General features: G+C 36.1%; 2 protein-coding genes across 3 annotated transcripts in view; one reads left to right on the forward strand and one right to left on the reverse strand.

Annotated features, from left to right (window-relative positions):
- The first annotated feature begins 5823 nt into the window (after positions 1-5823).
- On the forward strand, positions 5824-16285 carry tecrl2a (trans-2,3-enoyl-CoA reductase-like 2a). Its single transcript, XM_051097908.1, has 13 exons — positions 5824-6125; positions 9326-9376; positions 9470-9521; positions 10583-10627; positions 12031-12134; positions 12204-12319; positions 12427-12532; positions 12721-12793; positions 12865-12908; positions 13055-13112; positions 13191-13279; positions 14987-15032; positions 15246-16285. Exons 1-13 carry the CDS (start codon positions 6102-6104, stop codon positions 15371-15373), a joined length of 936 nt encoding a protein of 311 aa, XP_050953865.1. The 5' UTR covers positions 5824-6101; the 3' UTR covers positions 15374-16285.
- abca4a (ATP-binding cassette, sub-family A (ABC1), member 4a) overlaps positions 15936-16882 on the reverse strand; it is a 46368-nt gene continuing 45421 nt past the window's right edge. For both annotated transcript variants that reach the window (XM_051097898.1, XM_051097897.1), the window contains one exon: positions 15936-16625. In XM_051097898.1, the coding sequence (XP_050953855.1) occupies positions 16509-16625 (117 nt within the window). In that variant the 3' untranslated portion in view covers positions 15936-16508. The remainder of the gene's footprint in view (positions 16626-16882) is intronic.

Consider the following 16882-nt stretch of genomic DNA (forward strand, 5'->3'; position numbering starts at 1 on the left):
CGCTCACAAACGGACCAAATGCCTGCGAGCACTCATATGTGAAACTGCAAAGACAGACGCGAATGATTGGGAAAGATTCAGGAGTTTAAACGCAAGGTGTGCGGGCAGAGTAATTGGGTAATAAATCACCGGAAGTCTGGCTGATGCAAGTTACTGAAATAAGAACGTCGGTTAAGAGGCAAATGATTTATAAAGTTGCAAAAGTCTTTTCAACTTGCCAGAATTTGGGGTATCTGTCAGACAAAGACAGATAAAAAAGGAGGTCGGTCTGTGAGGCAAGTCCTCATGTATTAGAAAACACAGACGTGGCACTGTAAGATAGTTTGGAGCCTGCAGCCTCTCACAGATGGAGACGTTAACATGACTTTGTGGAATGAGAGATGTTGAATGAGTTTGTTTACATCCTCTCTAGAAAAAATGAAGTTCAATCCTTTAATGACAGTACTCTTATTTTTAGCCAAGCATAAGCACAAGAGAAGAAAACAAATCAGAGAGAGAAAAGAATCCCGTTATTGGATATGGAGAACATAAAATGAGACCAATAAAAAGCTCCCTAAAACGAGGAACACTGGAGGGATTTCCCTGCTGTGCCAGCTCAATAACATTAATTTACAAATTAAGTTAAGTCCCTTGTACTGACGAAGGGAAACTGGCGTGAAGCACAACGGTTGCTTTTAATGCCATATCAGCTCTTTTTATTCACGTCGGTTTCGGTGACATTAAGATGAGGCAGCAATTAGCCTTCCTCAGGCCCTCCATGAAAATTTAATTTAGCGCTCCATCCACTGCAGCCAAAACGCACCTACCAGGAAACACTCAGCAGCAGCACCTCAGATCTATATGGATTTTCTCTAATGAGCCATCTTAAACGGCACAATGGAAAATGGACAGATGGTGAGGGAAGCAAATGAACAGGTGTTGGCGAGTTCAGATGAAGCCTGTATGAGTTGAGGCGAAATTACTAGAGAGATGTGAAACAAAACTCTGACGCTTCACAAGCCTTGAGATTGAAATCCTATCAGATATCAAAACAGAGCAAGAGATGGCAGACAGCTCACCAAAATCAAAGGGAATATCAAAGAACATGAAGGCTTATATGCAACAAAGCCATGAGGTACAACAAACACCATCATACATCATAAACATCATAAATTAGCCCAAGGCAGCACCATGCTCAAAACAGATAGCAAGTGCTGAAAAAGTATATAACAGATGGCACATTTGAATTTTTTTCTTTTCTTGAACTTTCCACTTGTCAAAAATAGCCATTATTCAGAATGATGAAATTAAATATTGAAAATGCTTACATTAGAAAGTCAGTTTCATAATAGTGCCATTAAATGTGTTATTATATTGCAGGATTAGGTTTTCTATTATTTAAGAATAGATAATCAGGACCGATTTAAAATCAAAACTGATTCCTTACCTGGGCAACTGAAATTGGCAGTGCCTTGAGATGCTCTTTTGAGATTCTAAGCAGATAACAAGCAGCAAAAATTGCTAAAAAAAAAAAAAAAAAAAAAAAAAAAAAAAAATATTAAGATGCAGAGCAAGTAGACTTGCAGGTTCAAGGCCAAATCTGTTAACTGAAATAATAATAAAAATAATTAATTCTAAAATTAATTAGTTAAACCTTCAACTAAAGACATACTGTAAATGTTCACTTTTAGTTGCATAACATCAAGAAGACTTTCAGAAGGCCATCTTCAGGGTTCAGGGTTTGGCTGGGTTCAGGGGTTGGCCATAATTCGATCATCTAGGATGCATTAAAGGATTACCCTGGTGAAAAAACCAGCATATGCTGGTCCTTTGCTGGTTTATGCTGGTCCTTTTCTGGTTCATGCTGGTCCTTGACCAGCAACATGACCAGCAAAAACCAGCAAAGGACCAGCTTAAACCAGCTAAGGACCAGCATAAACCAGCAAAGGACCATCTTAAACCAGCATCAAAACCTACCTAACCAGCATTCCAGCATCAAAACATACCTACCAGCATATGCTGTTTTTTTCACCAGAGTAATTCACTCCAGAATTAAAATTTCCTGATAATTTACTTACCCATATGTCATCCAAGATGTTCTCCAGTCGAAAAGAAAGTAAGGTTTTTGAGGAAAACATTCCAGGATTTTTCTCTAAATAGTAGATTTCAATGGGGGTCAGCAGGTTGAAGGCCCAAATTGCAGATTCAGCGCAGCTTCAAAGGGCTCTACACGATCCCAGCCAAGGAATCTTATCTAGTGCTTTAAAAAGTTCTTCACAGTGATGCTATAGAAGAACCGTTTTTGGTTCCACAAAGAACCATTCAGTCAAAGGTCCTTTAAAGAACCATCCCTTTCTTACTTTTTTATGATCTGAAGAACCTTCTTTCGCCACAAACAACCTTTTGTGAAACAGAAAGGTTCTTTATAGAACCATTTAGACAAAAAAGGTTCTTCTATGCCATCGTGATTCGTGAAGCACCTTTATTTTTAAGAATGAATAAACTTTTTAACCACAAATGCCCATCTTGCACTAGCTCGACTTCACGTGTTACGTAGCCTCGTTGAAAAGGTCACGCGGGCGGAAGTACCAACCAAGTGTTTACAAAGCAAACGTGCAAAAAAAGTCAAGCGGCGTTTACAAAAAATGATGTTGGACTATTCTGAAGTTGGAGGAGAAAAAAATGAGATGGAGTGTTTCACCCTACCCTACCTTTTTGAACCAGAATATACAGACGAAGAACATAATTAGGAAAATGCGAAGTTGTAGACATGCATCGTAGAGCTAGTGCAAGACGAGCGTTTCTGGTTAAAAAGCCTTTTAAAGAGACCTTTGAAGCGGCAATTTGGGCCTTCAACCCACTGATCCCCATGAAGTCCACTATATGGAGAGCAATCCTGGAATGCTTTCCTCAAAACCTTCTTTTCGACTGAAGAAAGAAAGGCATGAACATCTAGGATGACATTGGGGTGAGTAATTTATCAGGAAATTTGAATTCTGAAGTGAACTAATCCTTTAAATAAACTAGTCATGCACCAGCATAAACTGACACTGAGATAACAAGAAATGTAACCTGATAGCTCCACATATTATACTGTATAGATGACTTAGGTCAGCATATCTTCAGAAGGCCACTTTCTAAGTTCCTCCACGAGTGAAGGGTGTGAACAATCACAGGTGGTTTAACAAGATTACAGCACCCTCTAGTGGCAAATTTAATAAGCACTTCTTATTATCAAACAGTGTGATAAAGACATTTCCTGCTCATCTTCCTTGTTTCTAGTAAATCCACCTTTTTATTTCACACGATTTGTCAGTGAGACACTCATGCAGCCCTTTATCAAATAAACACTCTCTGGGCTATACTTGTGTGCTCATTTTGCCCTTGAACGCTGAAGAGGAACTCTCTGTCAGCGGACTTCCTGTTCACTTTCCCTGAAGTGGCCTGAGTGCCTCTGGCAATTCAGAGAGTCTCTTCATCTGAATTTCACAACTCAATAGCAGCTAGGTCAGAAATTCTGTGAGGTGGGTTTGCCTGTGTGGCCGAGCAATCACAGCCGTGAAAAAGATGAGAAATAGAGGATCCCTATCATGATAGGAGAGCTAAATTGACCTTGAGGACGTCATCAAGACTCCTGAAGAATGAAAATGATCTATCTGTCTTTCTGTCTATACCAGCAAAGGTTGGGGTTTCTTCAGAGTGGCAGCAGATGCTGTCATGGCCACTGAACGTGGTCAGCACTGCAGATATGTGAGCTCTCTGAAGTGCTGGAAGCTTTCTGAATACATGCCTTGCACTCAGAGTTTGCTGAGCTGAGACCAAGAGCTCTTTGCCTCTGCGCTACACTTCAACAAAGAGTCAAGCTTCAATCACCATGTCTAAGCCACTTGACGTGACTAGACTCTCTTGACAACAAAGACAGAAAAGGCTACAACTGTGAAACACTGGTAAAACTAAAACGTACCACATGATGAAAGTAGAAATAATTAGGAATAAACGCAGATTGCAGGGTAGCTGCCTCCTTGTCATTTGTGACTTATAACAAAAAAACAACGTCTAAAAGCTGCTATGTGTACAGTAACCAAGCTAAAAAACACAGAACTACCTTTTTATAAGCTGTCGACCCAAAAAAACGAGTGTTTAAGGACACAAAAGTAAAGTGCAACGTGTCATATTACTACTGGAGAGAAACTTAATCAGCGACAGGAAAAATGTATTATTTTTAAACAAGTCAAAGGATTATTTAACCAACCTATGTAAACCTGAAAGGAGGTGATGTATTGAAAAACTAAATTTCATTGGTCTATGTCAGTGCTCCTTTTCCTTACCTTCCTTTTGTTGGAGAAATGATCCAACTGAATGGCCCAACATGAAATACACTGACAACTATTTGTGTTCTTAAACACTCGTTTTTTTGGGGGTCGACAGCATATAAAAATGCAGTTCTGTGTTTTTTAGCTTGTTTGCTGTACACCGGGGTGCTCAACCATGTTCCTGGAGATCTACCTTCCTACAGAGTTCAGCTGATTAAACACACCTGAACCAACTAATTATGATTTGAAGGAGCACTTCATAATTACAGACAGGTGTGTTTGATCAGGGTTGGAACTAAACTCTGCAGGAAGGTAGATCTCCAGGAACAGGGTTGGGCATCTCTGCTGTACACCTTGTCACATAGCAGCAGAAATGACAAGGAGGCAGCTTTTCGCAACACAAAGTCAATGGAGAACACTGACCCCCCCTAGTGTGGGTGTGGTCTAAATGAGCTCTGTCTCTATTGGTCACACTGGAAAAAACATTTGGAGTACCATACACTGCCAAAAGTTTTAACAAAATAGGAATAAGAGTGCAAAACACTGAGGAACAACAGGTGTTTGTGGTTGGCCAAACTGAACCAAAAATTCCAAGAGTCTTGACAACATTCGTGTTTGTTCATATCAATATTAGACCAATATCTTAATTAATACTGCTTATACGTAGGTATCTTACCTACCTATTAACTTTAGTTCGTCAAAATATTGCACCCTTTCCTGATTACTAAGTCCTTCATGTCATAGTTCACATCATAAATTATTCACCTTCATGTCGTTCCAAACCCGTGAGACCTTCGTTCATCTTCGGAACACAAATTAAGATATTTTTGATTTAATACAAGAGCTTTCTGATCCTGCATAGACAGCAACACAACTACCATGTTCAAGGCCCAGAAAAGTAGCAAGGACATCGTTTAAATAGTCCGCGTGATATCAGTGGTTCAACTGTAATATTGTCAAGCTACGAGAATAGTTTTTGTGCGCAAAGAAAACAAAAATAACTGTATTCAACAAATTCTTCTCTTCTGTGTCAGTCTTCGACGTGCATTCATAAAAGCACCATGACAAATGCGTCAGCTGACTTTCTGATTTTTGATATGCACAAAAAGTATTCTCGTAAGTTCGTAACATTACGGCTGACCCACTGATGTTAACTTGAGATTAACAAGCCATATTGGCAAGATGTTTAAGGAAAGAAATGTTTTCTTCCCCAATAATTCACAGCAACAGCCCTTTAGATGACACAGGGGATCAAAACATGCCCTGCTCTACATTTCACTCATTCATTCCAAGACGACAGCCCATCACAACACAATCCTGAGGGTGTTTTCTATTTTTGTCCCAGTGGACAGTGAAGGATTTTCTTAGGGACAGACGCATTGATCTCCTTTCAAACATGCTTTAAACTGACTGATTGATTAACTTATAATATTTTATTTTTCATTTTTTATTTTCATAAAATATTTGTTTAGTTCATCATAGCACTATTAGTTTAGCTTTTAAAAAGTGTTCATTAAAACACAGTCTTAAATCATCCATTCACATCTATTTGAGGGCCTGTAGACAGACACATCCACGACAAGACTGCAGATCAAGACAGGTTTTAGAAACCTTATGCGCTCTCTTCAGATAGAAAGGGCAACAGATTAAAGAGAGAAAAAAAAGACAGAAAAAAAGCAGAGGCAGTAGGTGGGGGTGAGTGTGGGAGGAGAGAAAGATGACGAAGGAGGGTTAGAATGGAGAATTAACACTGGCATTACCACAGGAAAGGACAGAGCAGCCTGTCCAACATCAGAAAAGGGCCCAGGAATGAGCAGAACAATATTTTTTGAGGTAAGGCATTAAGTTAATTTACAAGATTACATGCTTTTGTATAAACTTTAAACTAAGGGTGTGGAAGGCAATGAATTCAGTTTAAAGATTAAAAGCCTATTTAGCAGTGAAAATGCAATGGAAATCCTTTACTGTGTGTAGGTTTACTGAGCTATACTTTGAAGACAAGAACATGGCTAAATCTAAATATATATATTATTACAACAGTTTTTTCTGGTCCTTAAATCTGATTGGCTGATAGTAGTGCAATATTCTAGTGATATCAGAACTCCAACCATTTAACCGTTTGTATTACTCCGTTTGCAGTATTTCTCAAGCGAATGTCATGGCGGACACCCAAATCTGCTATAATTTTATAAATAATAATGTTTTTGTATCAGAGAATGTAGTTTTAAGACTTTTTAGGTGAGACTGTACTTGTTTAGACTTCATTTATGCATTTATAAGCCTTTCAGTGCTCATGAACCTGCAGAGATGTGTCAGAATTAGCGATATATAGGTATTTGTTAGGGCGTTTTGATTAGGCTTATTCAAGATAAGAATTTCAACAAATTTCAAATCCATGATCTAACTATTAAGATGAGTGACATTAAAATAATTAACTATGTTACTATTTGTAAGTCTAATTAAAAACAGTCACAGCATTTCATAAGTTGCTGAAAATTTGTCACACCACTCCTCAGGTCTTCCAAATTGGGTGTCATACTGTAAAAGCAAATTTGCTGTACGCTGGTTTGCTTTAATTTTACGCCTGCTGAACATAAACAAAGTAAATATAATTCAGCACATAACCGGCAGGCCTGTCATCTGTGGAGGATTAATGACCCTCTCAGGCGTTTCCAGAGCCTACTGTAACACCACCAGAGACTGCTGTGCTATTGATTAACACACACACACACTCTATATATATAATCTAACATTAAACAACAAAATTAAATGTACATATCTTATACATTCAAATCTAATGCCCTGAATTGTTTTTCTCTCATCAAGAAGTAAGCAAAGAATGAAAGAACTGAGAAAAACCTTCAACAAAACCAATGTAGATGGAGAATTATGTTATGTTTCAAGCCTGGTTCAGTCCTCATCATTACTGCTGTATTTACAGTACCGGGGGGATGGGTATAACAGAGGCAGGACGTCCTGTCAATTTCACTCAGAAATTCAGAGAGTGCTTTTATTGATTACTCGGTCTGATTGAAAACAGGACAGGTTTACTGCATGGTCTTTATACATGAGAATGACAATGAGTGAGTCACATATATTTCTATAGAAGAAAAAGTAAAGCAAAAGTGCATTCGAAAATTTCTCTAGACAATATTTTGCACTGTACGTGAAGTTACATATCACGTCAATTTCACCATAAATATATATCTATAAATGTATAAATTTATATTTAGATCTGTGTATTATTTACACTACCCGTCAAAAGTTTTTGAACAGGAAGATATTTAGTGGTTATTTTAAAGAAGTCTCTTCTGCTCACCGAGCCTGCATTTATTTGATTCAAAATACAGCAAAAACATATTTCAAAATTTTGAAATATTTTTACTATTTAAAATAACTGTTTTTTATTTGAATATATTTTAAAATGTAATTTATTCCTGTGATTTCAAAGCTGAATTTTTAGCATTATTATTTCAGTCACATTATTCTTCAATATGCTGATTTGCTGCTTAAAAACATTTATAATTATGTTGAAAACAGCTTTTTTCAGGCTTCTTTGATGAATAGAAAGTTCAGAAGAACAGCATTTATCTGAAATCGAAATTTTTGTGACATTATAAATGTCATTATCATCACTTTAGATCAATTTAAAGCATTCTTGATAAATTTCTATAATTAAAATTTTTAAAAATGATGTTACAAAAGCTTTTTATTTCAGATAAATGCTGATCTTTGGATCTTTCAATTCATCAAAGAATACTGAAAAAATGTACTTAACTGTTTTAAATATTGATAATAATAACAAAAATGTTTCTTGAACAGCAAATCAGCATATTAGAATTATTTCTCAAGGACCACGTGACACTGAAGACTGGAGTAATGTTGCTGAAAACTTTGCTTTGATCACAGGAATAAATTACATTTTAAAATATATTCAAATAGAAAACAGTCGTTTTGAATAGTAAAAATATTTCAACATTTTACAGTTTTTGCTGTGCTTTGGACTTGGTGAGCAAAAGAGATCTCTTTAAAAACCATTAAAAATCTTACTGTTCAAAAACTTTTGACTGGTAGTGTATATAAGCAAAAATATAAATTATATCTATATGCAATAGATGTCTTTTCAACAAACATGTGCCATAAAATGTGCAAGAGTTTAGAAAACTCCCTGTTGAATTTAGACAAGTGGATCAGCATCAGGTGCAACATGTGCAAGTAATGATCCCAGACATTTCCATCTGCAGAATACCCTCAACAACTCCACTGGGATTCTTTCTTTAAGTTGAGCATTAGGCTAATCCTGTGCGTCCATTAGACGATTATTACACTAGCCAGTATAAAAGCAGTCTCAGGTTGACAGCTCTGCTGAGCTCCACAGTACGTAGTGCTTTCAAGGCAAATTGCAGCAGAGTCAACTCACAGCGCATACTCTTTAGATCACCACTGACACCTTTTAATTAAGATTAAAAAGATCCCTATACTGCAACAGATACATCTTTGTCATTCAGAGCTCTGGTCAGAAACAAACAATGGTGGAGTTTCAGTGTTTGTTTTTGGGCATGACTGATGAAGTGAATCCAATGAGCTAAACAGGGACAGAGCTGTCAAAACAGAAGCTCTGATCAATAAATACAGCGCTTGGACTGTCCTGCCCTCATTAGGTGCTCATCGGCTTCTCGGATACACTTGGAAAATTGTGTCAGAATTAAACAGTTTTGGGTATTCACTTCACAGCATGTTTTTTGCAATCACTCAAGGGGAAACACATTGCAAATTAGTCCTAAACTCTCCCTATTTCCTATTAATATAAAACTATGTTTAACAGCTAAAGATTTTATTCCTCAGCTGTCAGTTTTGTGATGCATCTCTGAGGCAGAAAATTCTGGGGGAAGTGATGGCCAGCTTCGCCTTGAGGGCAGACCTTCAGTAAATTAACTTGATTTATGTTGATTGAATTAAAACGTAAGTATGCTTCGTAGTGTCTGTGCTGTGCAGCTACTGACCCAGCTGAATTTATGACTCTAATCTTCCAGGTCGAAATTCTGGACTCAAAAACCAAAGAACAGCTTTGTTTTCTTGACAAGGTACGCAGGTTTTACCTCTAACAATCAATGACAGTGATTGCTGCACTCAACCAGAACTTAATGGTAAATTATTTTATTTTGCTTTTAATTCAGGTTGAACCCCATTCAAGCGTAGGTGATATTAAGAGTTTGTTTCATAAATCATGTAAGTTTTACTCCACAGTGGCTTTGTGATATAATTTTACCTAGTCAAATATGAAATCTTGGTCTCTTTTTTCTTCTACTACGCATCAGGGTTGTGGCTTTATTTACCAAATTAACAAGCGCGTACATGTTAAATAGGCCTACTGATTAGAGTTTAAATTGTTTTGTAATTTTACTCATACCCACCTTTTTTTGGACGAGTGGGCGTGACCATTTATAAATGTTATGGGTCTGGCTTCCGGTCTCATCCGCGTCCAGCGATTTGTAGCTGTACAAAACAGCTTGTTTTTCTGCTTGATATCGCAAACTGGTGTGTCTTACCATATTATTTTAATGTATTATCTTAATTGTGAACACACTGGTTCGTAGTGCAGATTTACCGTTTACTGCACTTATTATTTAAATCTCATTCACAGGCTTACTTCCGCGTTAAAGAATGAGGTGGATACTATCGTAAAGCTTCCGCTGAAATAGACTATTTACAATGTACAAAACATTCGATCTAGCATCAAGATGAACTCTGTAAAATACTACAGTAATACTAATAAATTAAGTTATTTCCAGTAAAATCCATACCTGAGACACATGATGGCGCCTGTCGCGTTTTCGCGGTGTGAGAGGAGAAACTTGAAAGTAGCGCCGTTGTCTGGAACGAAAATAGGTCTTAGCAATTCTATTGGCTGAAAGGACTTATAAGCGGACTCTATTCGGTATCTGATTGGTTGCTTTTACTTGGACGAGCTGTCTGATTAAACTGTGTTGCTATGGAGTGACGGTTAATATGAGGAAATCTCCTGACTCCTGAATTCCGCTATTGACCAATCACATTTAAGTATTCTAGATCGCGCGTACTAATGAAAGAAATTATATTGTACAACAGGTATTAATAAACTTTATGTTTAACAAATGTAAATGTTAGTATAATGTTTGTGTATATTATTATTGAAGTTAGCGTTTGAATTATATGAATACTAAGTTTCTTTTTATGACAGTGGGTTGTAGAGCTTGATATTCGATACATAATATGTAATATTTGTATGATTTTGTCTTTCTCACTGTCAGATCCCAAATGGTACCCAGCTAGACAAGCCCTGAGACTGGACCCCAGTGAGTATGAGAAACTTATTACATACAGCTGAGCCAAAAGTTTACATACACCTCACAGAGTCTGTAAAATGTTAATTGTTTTACCAAAATAAGAGGGATCATACAAAATGCATGTTATTTTTTTATTTAGTACTGACCTGAATGAGATATTTCACATAAAAGATAAAGTCCACAAGAGGAAATAATAGTTGAATTTATAAAAATGACCTTGTTCAAAAGTTTACGCTTGATTCTTAATACTGTGTTGTTACCTGAAAGATCCACAGCTGTGTTTTTATGTTTAGTGATGGTTGTTCATGAGTCCCTTGTTTGAGTCCCTTGTCCTGAACAGTTAAGCTTCCCACTGTTCTTCAAAAAAATCCTTCAGGTCCCACAAATTCTTAGGTTTTTCAGCATTTTTGTGTATTTGAACCATTTCCAACAATGACTGTATGATTTTAAGATCCACCTTTTTACACTGAGGACAACTGAGGGACTCATATGCAACTAGTACAGAAGGTTCAAACGCTCACTGATGCTCCAGATGGAAACATGATGCATTAAAAGCCAGGGGTGTAAACTTCTGAATACAATGAAGATGTGTTTGATGTTTCTTATTTTGTCCCTCAGTTGTCCTCAGTGTGAAAAGATGGATCTCAAACTCATATAGTCATTGTTGGAAATGATTCAAACACACAAAAATGCTGAAAGGATTTTTCTAAAGAACAGCAGGCAATTTAACTGTTCAGGACAAACAAGGGACTCATGAACAACTATCACTAAACAAAAAACAGAGCTGTGGATCATTCAGGCAACAGCACAGTATTAAGGATCAAGCATATGTAAACTTCTGAGTGTAACATCCACATCTCAAAATCCAACAACCAATGCATAAATCCCCATCCTTTTTTATTTTTTATCATCTGTTACACTCGGATGTACATTACAATATGGAAGACAATTTCACTTTTTCATTACTTCCATTTCAGTGTTACAGCTAAAATATCAGTCCTGATGCTTTTCTCAAGTCTGTTTCTTTAGAGATAACCAAGAAAATATTTATAGATTTGTTTATTCCTAGGGAGGAAATGGAATCATAAAAAAACTTTCATCTGCTCCATTTCCACCAGCTGCTAAACCCACACACTGAATTGAGGGATATTATTCATCTATGCTGCTTTTTAAATCTAACCAGATGAAGATGTGGTAGACAGAATGTTACACAAACATTGTGGATGTTCTCAGATGTGCCTTGATGTGTTCCTACCTCTAGCGCTTTTGAAGGCAGCATTTTTCAGGTTTCAGAAAGCAAGATAAGTGCTATCTGCCACGAGCCACTTTGATGCAGCAGGACCAAAACCTACACTTACCTAAAACTTTAACACTACCTATTACAAATCAAGTTCTGCGCATGCTGTTTTTAGAAGGAAAAGCACTGCGAGATGATGACATGCTACAGAACCTGCCAGTCGGGACCTCAGCGACCTTGTATTTCAGAGACCTCGGCCCACAACTGGGATGGACGATGGTAAGAGTGATTTGCAAAATGTATTTCTGACTCAAATATACAATCTTTAAAAACATCATTGATCTGCAGGTTTTTCTGGTGGAGTACATGGGTCCCCTTCTGATATATCTCCTCTTCTACATCCGTGTCCCGTACATCTATAACCACAAATACACCTTCACCTCCAGCTCTCATCAAGTCGTCAAGTACATTCTCCAAATTGCCTTTTGTGTACCACAGAAGAAATAAAGTCATATAGTTTTTAGAATGGCATGAGGATGAGTCAATAACCCGATTTTTATTTTCTCCTCAGTTTGGCTTGTGCGTGTCACTCCTTCCACTATATCAAGAGGTTATTTGAAACAGTCTTTGTGCATCGGTTTTCTAATGGCACGATGCCTCTCAGAGCCATTGTAAAGGTGAGCGTTTGGTCACGCTGGTCTGGTTTGCTGCTGTGTCAATTGAAAATTAGTCTGAGAAGTAATTTGTCTACTTCAGAAAGGTATTATACAGTTCAGTTATTTTCTGAGCAATTTGGCAAATTCATCAATACTAGGAAAAAAAGTGTTAAATCCTCAAAGCTGAAGCAAATTCTCTGAATTCACAGAACTGTGTGTATTATTGGGGTTTTGCAGCTTGGTTAGCTTACTACATCAACCATCCTCTCTACACACCACCATGTGAGTACCAGTAGAGACATATCAATTTAATAATCAGTTTAATATATTAAGCTTATTTTTATGTTTTACAGCATATGGAGACACACAGGTCAACTATGCACTAATTATCTTTGTGGTATGTGATTGTTCTGGTTTAATAAACACCACATAGGTTACAGTGTCCAAAAATCTGCTAGCAGTTTAAAAATCTAACATAACCTATTATGTTTGCGTCACATTAAAGATAAATTAACAAATATGATGTATATGTTTGTATTCCAGTTATGTGAGGCAGGTAATTTTTCCATCCACTGGTCACTGAACAGTTTAAAATGTGAAGGTGGGTGTATTATGTCAAATTTCTATGGGATTACAAATCAGGATATTTGTGTATGACACAATTTTTTATTGTTTAAAGGAACAAAATGTCGGAGGTTCCCAAATCCATCTAAAAACCCTTTTACGTGGCTTTTTTTCTTTGTTTCATGTCCCAACTACACATATGAGGTAACAGCATGATTATTTTAATCAAATGAATAAATTGATAAAAGATTTTAAAAAAAACTGAATAAAAGATAAAAAAAAAAAGGTTATTGCAACATTTTATCTCACAATTCTGACCTTTTTTGTCAGAATATCTTGCAATTCCCACTTTTTTTCAGAACTGTGATATAAACTCACAATTGTGCGTTACAAGTCCAATTTTGAGGGGGAAAAAAGACTGGTATGTTCTCAGAATTGCGAGTTCATGGGCGTTATGAAGTGTGTATGCACAGATTTGATCTTAAAGTGTGTGTATGTTTAAATCCATGTCAGTGCTCATATTTGTAAAACCTTAGCATCACGTTAGCGTCTAAGCAGACGTACACACTTTTTAATGTGAGGGTACTGCAGTTTTTTTAGAAATGTAAGCTGTTCTTGCAGCTCGCCGTTTTAAATCAAAGGATTTGGACGATGACTGGTGATCTTATTATGTTAATGACATTAGTTATGAGTTGTTTGCAAGGCAAACTCAGAATTGAGTTTATATGATAGAATTATAGAATTGCGAATATCTCGAAATTTTGACTTTATAACTCACAATTGCGAGTTTATATCATGTAATTCTGAGAAAAAAAGTCAGAATTGAGTGGTATAGAATTATAATAGAATTACAAGTTTGTCTCGCAGTTCTGACTTTATAACTCGCAATTGCAAACGTATATATCGCAATTCTGAGAAAAAAATCAGAATTGAGTTTGTTTTAGAATTATTGTAGAATTGCAAGTTTGTCTTGGATTCTGACTTTATATCTCACAATCGTGAGCTCATATCATGTAATTCTGAGAAAAAAGTCAGAAATTAGTTTATATTATAGAATTATTATAGAATTGTGACTGCTTTTCTTTGAATTGCGAGTTTATCTCGAAATTCTGACATACATCACAATTGCGATTTTATATCGCACAATTCTGAGAAAAAAGTCAGAATAGAGTGTTATAGAATTATTGTAGAATTGCAATTTTGTCTCACAGTTTTGACTTTATAATTCGCAATTGCAAATTTGATATTACGCAATTCTGAGAAAAAAGTCAGAATTGAGTTTGTTTTAGAATTATTGTAGAATTGCAAGTTTGTCTCGGATTCTGACTTTATATCTTGCAATTGTGAGTTTATATCATGCAGTTCTGAGAAAAAAGGCACAATTGAGAGATATAAACTCATAATTCTGAAAAAAAAAGTCAGAATTGAGTATATATTATAGAATTAGAATTGCGGCTTCATTTCTCAGAATTGCGAGTTGATCTCAAAATTCTAACTTTATAACTTGTAATTTTTTAAGTTTATATCACGCAATTCTGAGAAGAAAAGTCAGAATTGTGAGTTTATAGAATTATTATAGAATTCCAAGTTTGTCTCGCAGTTCTGACTTTATAACTCACAATTGCGAGTTTATATCATGCGTTTCTGAGAAAATAGAATTGTTTTAGAATTGTTATAGTATTGTGAGTTTATTTCACAATTCTGACTATATAACTCTCAGCTGCAAGTTTATACCACACAATTCTCATTTGATTTCTGAGAATTGCAATTTGCAATATAACCTAAGTCAGAATTGTGAGTGTATTCGGAATTGCAAGAAAAAAAGTTAGAATTGTGAGATAAAAGTCGCAATTCCCTTTTTTATTCGGCTTCCATAGGATCCATCATTTCTTCTTTTAAATTTTTCATCAGGTGGGTGCTTGGGTGGGCCTGTCCATCATGACCCAGTGTGTCCCAGGTGAGCAACTGCCATTAAACTTTGTGATTTTGATATATTTGATACATATACTGAGATTCAGAAATATATACAATTATATATATTTGATATTTTATTATAAATAACATTAAATATATATTATTACAGAAAAATGTAAATGTACAATATGTGGTTTAATTTATGTATTTATTTATTTTTCTTTTTTTTTTTTTTTTTTTTTTTTTTTTTTTTTTTTGGCTCTCTTCACGTTTGTAGGTTTCATTCAAATGACCATCTGGGCCAAAGGAAAACACAAAACTTACATCCGGGAGTTTAAGGACTACCCAAACCTCCGCATGTCAATTCTCCCTTTCATTCTCTGACAATCATATAAACCCATTTCAGGTCGAAATCCACAGACATTACGATTTTGGCTGAGAAAACTAGAACACATCTGAACAGCTGCATGTAAATGAAGCTGATTTATGACACCCTTTAGAAAGGATTATGAAGTTAAATCCGCTTTTCAACAATATCCGACTGTTATCATGCAAGATGATGTTGAACATTGTTCTGTTTACAATGATATGCCACTTGGGAATTTAATTAAGCAGATTTATAGGAATTTATGTTGACACAACATGTTTTTGTTGGTTAAATCATTTTCACGAATATCCATGTGCAAAATACAGTACTCTACCTCTGTAAACCCACTACTTCAGCATGAAAGAAAAGAGTTTTTCTTTAACAGAGGGAGACACTGAGCTACATTAATTAGCTACAATATTTATATGAAAATACTTTTGGAGTCAAACAAAAATAATTAGTTTTACCTGAAATCTCATTAACTGGTTCAAATGGTTATAAAATAATTTTGAGTGATACCATTTAATTATTTCCTGTACTGCTGATGATAATGTTACCGCATTAATTCTTGACAAGGTGGACAGTGAGCAATAACATTTTTAATAATATTATTTTGGGGTATTTTTCCAAAAAAAAGAAAAAGGAAGAAAGATAGAAACAAAAAGATAATCAACTTTGTACAATTTCTTGCTACAAGCCATTTCTAGTCAAATTACCTAACTGAACATTCGACATCTGTTTGTATGCTACACTTTTCTAACTTGGCAAAAATTATTAAAGCTGTCACTTGCAATGCATCACAATGCAATATGCATTTCAATAGCAATAGCCTTTGCAATAAAATCTATTGCATCATTTGATTTGTTTTTAAAACAAAAATCTTTGTAAAAAAGTGACATTGACATAATAAAGTGCTACAGTATTCATAAGACTAGCTCAGTCCAGTTCTGTCTGTGTTTTGTTGTGATTTGGTTGCATTTCTATAAAAAAAAGGCCAAGCGAAGAAGGTGTGCAAAGCCGTTACTGCGTAAACGCTCAGGAGTCTCAAACTGAGTGTTTTGTAAAGAAGGAAAAAAATCATCTCCTCTCTTTTGTGCGCCCTGCCAGATGACTCCAATTGACCTGCTCAAATAACCCTCTTCAGTGAAGATTTCAGGCCTTCGTTTTCACTGGAAACACTCTTGTGTCCCGCCGGGCGCCGGCTGCCCTCGGGTGCAACACAATGGCATCATCTTCTCCGGATTGCTGCTTTGCGAAATTCACAAACACCTACAGGGTGTGAAACAAAGAGAGCGAGACTACATAAAAAGCCAAAATGCCCTTGTTCCAGTGCATTTGTCACATGCAGGCTTGGAAACAAATGGTGGCGGTTACAAGATAGATGGATGCTTGTGGCAATCTGACCCTGAACTGGACTGTTTTATTCTGTGCTTGTCTAGTTTAGGATATCCTGTCTCAAAAGGAGGAAAGCGGCATCAAAAATACTGCTGTTTTGGAGTCCATACATTTTGGAGTCATACAATTTC

Source organism: Labeo rohita, chromosome 24 (genome assembly GCF_022985175.1).
Source record: "Labeo rohita strain BAU-BD-2019 chromosome 24, IGBB_LRoh.1.0, whole genome shotgun sequence".
NCBI lineage: Eukaryota > Metazoa > Chordata > Actinopteri > Cypriniformes > Cyprinidae > Labeo > Labeo rohita.